The sequence below is a fragment of the Macaca thibetana genome, chromosome 13, assembly GCF_024542745.1.
Source record: "Macaca thibetana thibetana isolate TM-01 chromosome 13, ASM2454274v1, whole genome shotgun sequence".
Lineage (NCBI taxonomy): Eukaryota > Metazoa > Chordata > Mammalia > Primates > Cercopithecidae > Macaca > Macaca thibetana.
The window spans coordinates 37,911,143-37,923,194 of NC_065590.1; the positions used below are offsets into that span (position 1 = coordinate 37,911,143).

The 12,052-nt window shown below is 44.7% G+C and overlaps 2 protein-coding genes across 2 annotated transcripts in view; one reads left to right on the forward strand and one right to left on the reverse strand.

Moving 5' to 3' along the window:
* The window catches only part of CNRIP1 (cannabinoid receptor interacting protein 1), a 1,091,934-nt gene that overhangs the window by 293,832 nt on the left and 786,050 nt on the right, over positions 1-12,052 (forward strand). The window lies entirely within an intron of this gene.
* ANTXR1 (ANTXR cell adhesion molecule 1) overlaps positions 1-12,052 on the reverse strand; it is a 238,832-nt gene that overhangs the window by 121,750 nt on the left and 105,030 nt on the right. Inside the window, exons 11-12 of the mRNA XM_050754435.1 lie at positions 7,189-7,258; positions 5,628-5,706 (exon numbers count right to left, since the gene is read on the reverse strand). Of these exons, the coding sequence (XP_050610392.1) occupies positions 5,628-5,706; positions 7,189-7,258 (149 nt within the window). The remainder of the gene's footprint in view (positions 1-5,627; positions 5,707-7,188; positions 7,259-12,052) is intronic.

Consider the following 12,052-nt stretch of genomic DNA (forward strand, 5'->3'; position numbering starts at 1 on the left):
CAAATCCTGATCAGGCTTAACAGGCATGAGCATCAGCCGGGCTGCACTGTCACATCTTGGGTGTCCAAGATTAAGGGTTTGGAGCATACATCCTACGAGGATAGTTGCCAGCTTGAGAAATGCCCCAAATCGAAAGGCCCCAGAAATGGATGCAAAACGAGAAGGAAAAACAACAATAACAAAGTCACGGTCTGGGAGAGCCCATGAACAAACTGTGCTCAGAGACATATCCATCCTTGGTTCAGGTTGGTGTCTCTTTAGGGCATGGCCTCGTCCCACTTCTTCACCTATAATTACTATGTTTCAAATCACTCAGGTGTTCTCGCTCCATGATGCTCTCCTGACTCTTCTTGCCTTCACTTATCCTTCCCCACTCTGAAATCCTATGGCATTTATACCTGACTCAGACGATCTTATTCTTTATTATACATTTATACACTCTTTTTTTTTTTTTTTTTTGAGAAGTAGTCTTGCTCTGTCACCAGGCTGGAGTGCAGTGATGCAGTCTTGGCTCACTGTAACCTCCGCCTCCCGGGTTCAAGCAATTCTCCTGCCTCAGCTTCCCAAGTAGCTGGGATTACAGGTGCGTGCCACTACACCAGCTAATTTTTGTATTTTTAGTAGAGACAGAGTTTCACCATGATGGTCAGGATGGTCTCGATCTCTTGACCTTGTGAACTGCCCGCCTCGGCCTCCGAAAGTGCTAGGATTACAGGTATAAGACACCACGCCCGGCCTATTATACACTCTGTTATATGCTTGTTGGACTCTTTCTCCAACTGGATTTTAAGCTCCTTAAGGACAGTGACTAGGAGACAAAGTAGGAGTTCAAGACATACTTGATTGATTTCCTGATTTTTGGATTCTTTGAGTGGGAAATAATAGAATTTTTAAATATCTAAAAGAAAACAATCTTCATGAAAAGTTCTTCATGTTTCTAAAATTTGCTTTGTTCAAAAGGACAAATCTCTTTTCAATACTTCCCTTAAAGCAGCACTATATTAGTAATTTTCTCAACCTCTGGCCAGAGTTTGATGAAGAAAAGTGAGGCAGTTAAGACTACAGAGATGGCTGTATTTAAATATCTGGTGGGCGAGGACTCTGGATGTTTGACCATTTTCTATAGTCATGGAGCTCACCAAAGTTTACCATTTGTATAGGAATCTTTTAGCTGTTGGATGGAAAAATCTCTTTCCTGTGAAACTCCATGGAATTTCTGCTTCTGGCTCAGGCAACAGTTATTCATTGCAGACCATGAAAACTTGTGACACAGGTATCCAAATGGGCACCAAATAAGTGAGAAAAGAAAAGTCTCAACTACATATTTTTAAAAGTATTTTTGATTCCAGGTGATGAACTGGGCAGGCTGTGACTGGCATTGACAATATCCCTTTACTCAGACCCAGGGGATCACTTTTGATTGAAAAACCTTGTCCTCCAAACCAGCTTCCCAAGAAACAAACGCAAGTCCAAGACCTTACTTCATATTCTGGATATCCACACATTCCACCTGCATCTCTATTTTGCCCAGTGATAGTTTCAGCCTTTAATTTGAGCTGCTGTGTAGGACCTGGCTGGGGACTGGAGTTTTATGTTTGAATATAAGGCCCCTTTTCTGGATGAATTCGGCCATCTCTTCTTCCCCCTTTCAATCACCTGGGCTTTGGTCGAGTGATAAACATGTACCCCTGGATACATGTTGTCTCAGAGGAGCCCCTTGGTTATAACGAGACTGAATTAAAGAGCCAGTTCTCTAGGAAGAATCTCAAATTAGTTAAAAATTTTTTCATTAAGCTTCCACTATAAAACAGCTAACAATGACTGAGCACTGACTATCTGCTAGGTCTTCTGCCAAATACTTTACAAATATTATTTCATTTAGTGTTCACAATACTGATAGATGTAAATTTTTATTATCTTAGTTTTATTGATTGGGAAACTGAAGCACAAGAGGGCTAAACAATTTTTTTTTTTTTTTTTTTTTTTTTCCGGAGATGGAGTCTCACTCTCTCACTCAGGTTGGAGTGCAGTGGTGTGATCTCAGCTCACTGCAACCTCCACCTCTCAGGTTCAGGCTGATTCTCCTGCCTCAGCCTCCAGAGTAGCTGGGACTACTGGCATGTACCACCACGCTCGGCTAATTTTTGTATTTTTAGTAGAGGCAGTTTTGTCATGTTGGCCAGGCTGGTCTTGAACTGGCTCTCAAGTGATCCGCCCCCCTCTATCTTCCAAAGTGTTGGATTGCAGGCATGAGCCATGGCACCTGGCTAGGGGCTAACCAACTTATCAAGGTCATGTAACCGGTACACAGCAAAACGGATTCCCTGATTTTTCCCCCTCCTCCCTAAATCATCTTCTCCCTCTGTCTTCCTCCTGTCTGGCAGCTAATGGCAACTCCATCCTTTCAGTTTCTTAGGCCAAAACCCTTGGGACATTCTTGATTCGTCTCTCTCTCTCTAAACCCTACATTCAATGCTTTGGAAAATTCATTAGCTCTGCTTTCAAAATATATCCAACTCTGACCACTTCTCTCCACCTCTTTGCCTTCTCCTGATTCAACCTATCATCACCTTCTGCCTGAAGTGTTGCCATAACCCTCCTAACAAATCACACTGCTTCTATCTTTGTCTCTTTGTCTACCCACAGCCGAGTAATCTTCCAAAAAGAAGTCAGACCACATTGCCCCTCTGCTCAAAAGCCAAAGTCCTTCCACAACCCTGCACATCCCATCCCCAGGCACCTCACTGCCTACTGCTATCCTGAGAGGGAATGAGGACAGCAGCAGGCACGGAGGTGCCTGGGGATGGCAACTCCCTACCTGCTCTTCTGTGAACACCAAGGATCACTGGCCATAGGGTCTTAGCATGAGGGCTCTTGGTTTGGGATATCCCACCCTTCTCCATGCTCCCATAGCCTCATGGTTAACTTCCTCACTATCCAGGTCGCTACCCAAATACCAGCTTTTCAATGTATTCATTACTGTATTTACAACTGGAACCTACTCGCCTAGGTAGTAGGAAATCCTCTCACTCTCCTCTAATTATCCTATAGCATCTATTACCTTTTACCATAGCATGTAGTTTATTTACTATGCTTATTACTCATTGTCTGCCCTTCCCCCATCACACAGGTATTTTTATCTGTTGTGTTCTCTGATATATCCCAGGCACCCAGAGTTGTACCTAGCACATAAATATGTCAATAAATATCAATAAATATGTGTTGAATACATGACTGAAAGAACACATATCAATAAATATGTGTTGAATACATGACTGAAAGAACTTGGATCACAAATCTTAGAGTGGTTATAATTTTGTTGTAAACTAATACAGCATTCTCACATGAAAATGGAATAATGCAGAATATATTATGAGGTGGTCTTGATCAAGGGTCAAGTGAAGAGCAGATTTAGTGGCATGTGCTCAGATGAGGGAGATGTAAGATGTAACTGGAGGTGGTGTGGGTTGGGACGGTGCAGTGGGACTCAATGGGAAATTCTTTTATTTTTGCAATGCATTGGCAAGGACACCTTTTCTTCTTAATTAGAGGCCCATGATTTAAAGTTGTAGCCCTGTATTTGCCATACCACAAGTTTAGTCCTGAGATGTCTCCTCTTCCCACTTCCCCTGCTCTGTGGTCTCAAAGGCAGTGGCTATTTCTCAGTGGTATGGTCAGACATAATGAGAAATACAGATCCAACTGTTGGATCACTCAAAAGCTGGGAGGAATCTGGAATGGAGTTATTTGATTTAGAGTATTTTAATCATTTCCTGCAGGTTGGCAGGTCCCAGAAGGGTCAATTTTCAACAGAATCAGACAGGATACACTTGAAGAAATTTCAATGCTTCTGCATACAGTTTTTAAAATTTGGTGGTGTCCTACTCAGGCCTACAGACTGAGGGTTGACCAGATGTCTGAGACATGGACATTTCTCAGTGGTAACACTTCTCTGACACAATCCTAGTTTCTTGCTTTGGTCAAGTAAACTTTCCCATCATCTGTACCATTTACAATGGGCTACCTTGCTTTCAAGAAAATTGGTTTGCTCCTCACACAAGATGAAAATTGGCACTGGGGGCATTAGGAGGGAGACTGTTGTCTATCCTGAGGACTGGCTTCCTGTTCTTTTATGATAACCCATTTCTATATTATCTACATTCAGTGCATGCCTGTTCTTTCTTGTCCAACTGTGATGGTATTAAGGACACAACTCTAATTACTCAGGGGTTCTATCAACACAGCTTCCAAAGGCCAGTGAGGAAGTGACTATAGTATAATAACTACCTAAGCTGACCATCAGGCCAAACATTAGTTTCTAGAATGAGCTAATGAAGAAATGTATTCAGTTAAAGAAACTGAATACGCTGACAAAGGTTATTTTGGAAATGCTCATGTTAGGGGCTGATGTCTTTTTTTATTTTTATTTTTTTGAGACAGGGTCTCACTGTCACCCAGGCTGGAGTGCAGTGGTGCAATCTCAGCTCACTGCAACCTCCGCCTCTCGGGCTCAAGCCATCCTCCCACCTCAGCCTCCTGAGTAGCTAGGACTACAGGCATGTGCCATCATGTCCAGTTAATTTTTGTATTTTTTGTAGCGATGGGGTTTCACCATGTTGCCCAGGCTGGTCTTGAACTCCTGGGTTCAAGTGATCCACGCACCTCGGACTCCCAAAGTGCTGGGATTACAGGCATGTGCCACTGTACCTGGCCAAGGCTGAGGTTTTGACATGAGCTAACTAAGCCCCGACTGCCCCCTGACAGCTTGAGCTCTGAGACACTGACAGTGGGCAGGACCAAATCCAGAGACTGATGGGTTCTCAGTCACAGCTGCACATGACAACTTCCTGAGAGGGCGGTGGAACCACCAAAGCTGGGGCTCATGCCAGAGGCTTAGGTTCAGTCAGTCTGGCATGAGGTCAGGGCACCAATCTTATTAAAAAGCTCTCCAGGTGATTTTACATATAGCCAGGAATGAAAACTACCTGATGCGAAGGCTCCAGAGAAGGGCTATCTGAGGAGCTGGGAGAGAGAATGCAGTCCCTACTCTTGCCTCACAATCCCTATTGTAAGGGCTCCTTCCCCACTCTCTCTCCTGCTTCATCAGTTTTCCATTTTCTCCTTGGTTATTTCCACAACAATAAACAAGTTGCAAATTCTCCCATCCTAAATAAAATGACCTCCCCAAACTCCACATTTTCCTTCAGCTCATACCCATTTTCCTGCATCCCTTTAGAGATGAACTGCCTAAGACGTTCTTTTGTATATGCTGTCCAATTCCCTTCCATCCATTCTCTCCTAAACCCACTCTATCTGGGCCTCCACCCTCACTACTGCACAGACATAGCCCATCTTACCATCTGCTTAGGCCAGTGACTTTAGATCTCCCCTTCAACAGAAATGGGGAAGCTGGAGAACTTAACACAGACATGCCTGACACACTCTGGGGTACAGCACACCCCAATCCAGCCTGTGGCTGGTCGAGCAGTGCTGGGATCAAAGCTCAGCAAGCAGAACGAAGAACCAAAAAACTTTCCAGGGTACCTTTGGAGAAGACTGCTGCTTAAGAAACGTTGATGGTGACAACGATAATGAGATCTCTAGGAAAGGGAAAGGTTATGACTTACACAGTGTGTGGTGGTGATGATGACAGAACTGGAGATAAAAGAGAGGCCATCGTTCATGCTGACCTGGAGTGCAGCTTTCCTGCAATGACAACAAGGGAAGCAGATTCTCAGCATGGTGTGCAATGAGCAATAGGCTGAGAGCCAGACACACAGGTCTCCTTTGGGCTCAGCTCTTAACTACACTTGAGACTGGAGTCTCTTCTCCAGGGGAGGAGGGGTCTCAGTTTCCTCTTTTGTAAAATGTGGAGGGTAGTCTGTATAGCCCATCCTCCTCTAAAGTTTAGAGAAATGTCAGGATATGCGTGGCCAGTGTATTAAGGCAGTGCATTCAGATGTTCTGGCATTTCAGTGAGTGGCATTGAATGGGCAAAGCTTACTTTCATTTAACTTGCTTGTCACATTGTAGTTGGACAAAGTATTCTTTAAAAATAGTCCAAGTCAATGGGGGATAAACTGGGCTAACTATAAATGCGATATTCTACTGCTGTTATCTGGACTCTCAGTGATTTGATGGGGCTGGCTTTGTTACCATCCAACAGACTCACAGAGGTAAAGCAGAAGATGAATTTGCCTTCTATCTCTTCCCACTCTAAGACACTCACCGAAAACTGACCTTATGTTTTGTTGCATTTTGCAGCATGGACACTGAGCTAATTTGTGAAATCAGGGGCATCACAGATTGATGCTGGGCAACCAGAGTTGGAGGTTTTACAATATGAACACATGATTAAAGGCAAAATTCAGATGAACAAGTTCAACATTTTTCCCTTAAAGCCTCCATTCTTTGTCTAGCCTGTTATAGACACAGTCTTGGAGAGGTTATTTTTGTTGTTGTTGTTCTCTGCACCAGCATTGCCTCGTTTTCCACGTATTTCTTTTCTTGCTCAGGGTGCCCATTCTCTTTCTTCTGTTGATGGTTTTGATCTCATCTCATTAGTGCTTATCATAATTGCATTACCATGAGGTTTTCCCCCATAAATTAGTTCAGGGAACTTTTTCTGGTCTGGGTGAACATCTGATGCCGTGCAGAGCAGAGGAAGGAGCACTGTGTGGGAAATCGGAAGGTGTGAATCTGAGGTCTTGGCTTGCCATGAACCAGCCATGGCCCAACTTGGCCTTTCTGAGCCTCCCTTTCTCTAAGGAGGAGATAACAATCATCTAGCAGGGCAATGGTGATGACAGAGCGAGGTCAAATGTGTGAGAACTTTCTAGAAGTGTAGGTGTGATTAAGCCAGACAGACCTTGGATTGAGCCCGGACTCTTCCACTCACTGCTTATGACCTTAGGCAAGCTATTTAAAGTCTGGCAGCCACAGTCTCTACGTCTGTAAAATTGGGATAGTGGGAATACCTGGTTAATGGGGAACCTGGGGGAATGAAATGATGTACTTTGTAAAACACTTATGCTGGTGTCTGGGTCACTGTAAACACTGGCTCCATCATAAGCTGGAGGAACCTAGAGACAGGCTGCACTTCCTCTAGATGCTTTCTTTTCCCCTGTCCCCCCACACCTCCTCTCTCTCTTCCCTGGCTGGAAGGTTCTGTTGCTGGTGAAAACTTACATGCCAACTTCTTTTAAGATAGGCGCTGGACACAGTAAATAAGTATCTTCCACAGAAAAGGGCTTCTCATCTGCAAAAAGGAAATCATTGTATTAAGAAGAGGGAGGTGAGTTTACAATTTCAAATTCAGTGACTTCTAGAGAACATCAACCAAGTCCAGGGAGATACCAGAAAAACAAAAATCATTTTGAGCTTAAAAACTCTTGAGCTGCAAAACCCATTAGCAGTGAACTCAAGTGCTCCTGCCTGAATCATAGCTTCCTGTGGTACGTGCAGTCGAGTCAACTGGTGAGAAAATAGTGGGTGAACTCCTAGATAGAGCAGGGAGTCACTGAGGGGAAACAAGAAAATATTAGACTGGTCCTAATGAGTTCCATATCTAAGTCTAGTTTGAGAGAGAAGCCATATTTGTGGAAAAAGTTTGCTGACAAATGACTTCACCAAAGTATCATTGGGGCTTCATAAGACAGGGAGCTTCCTTTACACGGCTGTCATAGTCAGGTCATAGGAAAGCACAAAACATGAGGTATGCTTTTGTGCAGAGATGGGGAAGAGACATTGAGCAAAGACAGGGCATACTAAAGGCATGTTCCAAGGTAGGATATAAGGATTTGAAAAGATCAGTATAGAAAGTTTGGTCAAGTTCTTTGAGTTAGCCTGAGGGATTTGGACAAAGTTCTGTAAGTTATAGAAAGAACTTTGGTGGGTTTTTGAGTAAAACTGAAGTGATGGTTTTGGAGGTTGTAGCAGATGTAGCTGTGGAAGGTGGATCAGAGTGGGGGACTCTTGGGGTAGGGACGTTCTTGTACTTATTCTAATGGATGACCAGGATAAAGCTTAAAGTGGCTTTAATTCAACCTCCCTAAGAACTTCATTGTATCCCAGTTTCTGGGGCCAGAGGCAGGGTTGAGAAGTTATTACACTAAGTATATAATAGTCATTCCTTCAAGCCTCAGCTTTTATCGGGTACGTGTGCTGTACAAAAAGGTTGTGGTAGGGCATATAGAAGAAATGAAGATGAATAAGATCTGTGTCATTAATCAGGCTGTGACTACAAGTTCCTATAACTAGAAGACACAAAGGAATACGTATATTATTAAAGGATAATATTCTGCTTTTGTGGTGACACTGATTCTCTTATGATATCTCCAAGTCATGACTGCAGAATACAGCTGACATTAAACTCTTACCTGAGTGAAGGTTAGGAAGCTGCCTGGGATGGGAGTTAGAGGACACATCTGAGTGCTAAGCACAGCGTCCCCATTGGCAAGAGGAGGAAGAAGATGTACAGGAAAATCTTCAAGTGGTGAAAAGTTAGGGGGGTTATTCCAGGTCATTTGGTTATTCGTTCATGCAACAAATACTTATTGAAGACCTGCTCTATACTAGAGATGTAGGCTGATGTAGGCTTTGAGAGGAGAAACACAGTCTCTGCTTTCATGGATTTTATAGGAGGCAGGAGAGACAGTTATTTAACATTACTAAGAAATAAATTCTTTGAGTGTGTACCATGTGCCAAGCAATGTGCTAAGGCTTGCAATGCACAAAACAGATAAAGTACCCTGTCCAAGGAGCCAACATGCTAGTAATTACACAAATTGTTGTGTAATTATAATTGTGATGAGCACACAAAAGGAGAAGGAGGGGGCTGGCCCTCATCTGGGAGGTCAGGAAATGCTTCCCTACCCCACCCCACGCTCCGCCCCAGGAAAGGCTATTTAAGCTGAAACCTGAGGTCGGGTGAGGGGGTAGAGTGGGGAGGGGGAGGCACTGCAAAGATCCTGGGGCAAGAAGGACCCCAGATCTTTTGAGAGCTAAAAGAGGGCCAGTGAGGGCTGTTGAATCTAAATGAGACAGACAATGGCTCAAAATGAGTCTAGAAAATGCAGCAGGGCCAGATGACCACGGCCACCTAGGCCATGATGAAGCTTTTGAAATTTTTCCTAAGCGCAACAGGGAACTACTGGAGGTTACCCCCATATTTAGAATCAGCTGTTGGCAGATGATGGATTGTTGCAGGAATGGTGACGCTGTGTTGAGTAAAATTATAAAGCATACGATGACAGTGTAGGATCATGCAGTACCTGAATTGAGCATTATTACTATTATTATTTTATTATATATTTTTTTCTGAGACGGAGTCTCACTCTGTCACCCAGGCTGGAGTGCAGTGGCACAATATCAGCTCACTACAACCTCCGCCTCCCGGGTTCAAGCTATTGTCCTGCCTCAGCCTCCCAAGTAGCTGGGATTACAAGTGCCTGCCACCACGCCCGGTTAATTTCTGTACTTTTTTAGTAGAGACAGGTTTCACCATATTGGCCGGGCTGGTCTCGAGCTCCTGACCTTGTGATCCGCCTGCCTCGGCCACCCAAAGTGCCTGGATTACAGGTGTGAGCCATCGTGCCCGGCCCAAGTATTATTATTTTCAAGATGTCCTTCCATCTGTGATGATAATACAGGCAGTCCCCAACTTAACAATGGTTCCACTTAAACAATATTGTGACTTTATGAAGGTACTTTCAGTTGTGTATATTAATGGTGAGTACCCACACAACCATTCCGTTTTTTACTTTTAGTACAATATTAAATAAATTGCATGAGCTATTCAACACTTTCTTATAAAACAGGCTTTGTGTTAGATGATTTTGCCCAACCATAGGGTAATGTCAGTGTTTCGAACATGTTTAAGGTAGACGAGGCTAAGCAATGATGTTTGGGAGGTTAGGTGTTTTAAACGCATTTTTGAGTTATGGTATTTTCAACTTATGATGGATTTATCAGGACGTAACCCCATCTTAAGTCAAGGAGCATCTACAATGACAGCCAGACTTGCCAGGCAGGTCATGTTGCATGCAGGCGGTCTCTCAGCACTTCCTGTATGTCACTCAGTCAAATTTAAACTTCTAGCAGAGCTATCAGGACGGTGTATTATTCCTTTCATTTTAAAGGTGAGGAACAGGCATAGAGAGATTAGGTAACTTGTCCAAGGTTACCCATGGGAGCTTGGATCTGCACCCAGGCAGTCTGGCTGCAGAGTCTGCGTGATTATCTAATAGGCTATAAGTACCAGCCTTGATAGAAGCTGCGCTTTGTTTGCTTGTAATGACAACCTCGTGAGTTAAGGCAGGACAGGGATCATTAGGCTCATATTTCAGATGCAAAATGGAGGCTGAGAGAGATGACAAGTGATCTAAGGTTGCACCGAAAGCCGGAGGCAAAGCCAAGACTGGAAATGAACTCTGCATTTACACTTTCCTCACTAAGAGACTCTCCATTCCAGGGAAGGCTTCTATTAGAGAATAAACTGAACTTGGGACAGGCGTGGTTGACTCAAACCTATATTTATTTCCTCGTGGCCATGGCTTATCCTGTTGCACATGCACCAGCAGTACCTGGGAATACAGATCCCTGCCCACAGAGCCAGCCCACAGAGCCACGGGGCCGCCACAGAGCCGCCACAGGAGGCCTTGTGACTCTGGCTGCCTTCTGTGGGAAGAGTTGGGTCACGCCGAGGAGAGCATCCGAGGCAGCGCACTGCAGTGCCACAGCCAGGGAGACTCCAGGCTGGCATGCCCTGCTCCTGGGTTAGCGCCTGGCCTCCCTTCCGGCTGCCTCTGGACAACTCCTCTCTCCTCCCTCCATCCCAACTGGAAAGGAGTGAGAGGGTTAGTGTGGCCCAGGCCAGGCAGACATTTCTCACTTTCCCCCTCCTTTCCTTTTCCTTTTCTGCTTGGGAGACCAAATATTTCTGGAGCAAAACAGAGGAAAACCTCACTGGGAGGCCTGCGAAGGCTTTGCTGAGGCTGTGGAAGACCTTCCTCCGCCCGAGTGTATCAGCCTCCCGGGCTGTGGGCCTGCTCTGTGGAGCTGGCATTTTCTCCTCCGAGAGGATTGTTTGGTTTGGAGCCTGTTTTCGTTTTACCACAAAAATGAGTGACTTTTTTTTTTCTCTCTCTCTAAACAAAGGAGGACCATTTGGTTTCTATAACTCAGGTCATCTGACTCCTTCCTGGAACTCCATTTGGGAGGCAGGGCACAAAGCCTTCCTTGCCGCACCTCGGCCGTGCCACGTTTGGCCCCAAGGCCGTGCCAGCCTCGCTGCAGCATGTGCCAAAGCCAGTGGTGTCGTGATGTATGTGGGGCCATGATCCACTCCTAGGACAGCCAAGGCCCCTGCTGGTCCACCCTCTAGGTGGCCAATTTTGCTGCTCACTAGCACCGGGTGGGCAGGGGAAATGGAGGCCAGGAGCTCGGACTGGCCCACTTGGCTTTTGTTTGCAACTGGGGAGAAAATTAGGGAGGGGTAGGAGTTTGAAATCAGACATTCAATGAAAATTTTATTTTTATGTTTAAATTTTTGTTATTTTCTTTTGAGACAGAGTCTCACTCTGTTGCCCAGGCTGCAGTGCAATGGTGCGATCATAGCTCACTGCAGCCTGAACATTCTGTGCTCAAGTGATCCTCCCACCTTGTCCCCGCACCCCACCCCACCCTAGTCACTGCATCACAGGAGTGCAGTGCCACACCTGGCTAATTAATTTTTTTTTTTTTTTGTAGAGACAAGGTCTCCTAGGTTGCCCAGGCTGCTCTGGAACTCCTGGGCTCAATCTATCTGCCCACTTCAGCCTCCCAAAATGCTGGGATTACAGGTGTGAGCCACTGGGCCTAGCCAAATGTAATTTTTAGATAATCTTGAAATATAAACTTCCTTTGTCCATTACCAAAGATATTTTAGAATTCTGTGTGTACCTATGACATAGGTTTATGCAAGGCATCTGTCTATAGGAGTTTGACAAGTTTGATCAGGATTTGGGGATTTATCAGGATTTGGAGGCCAGTGAGTGTCATTATCTCAGAGTGC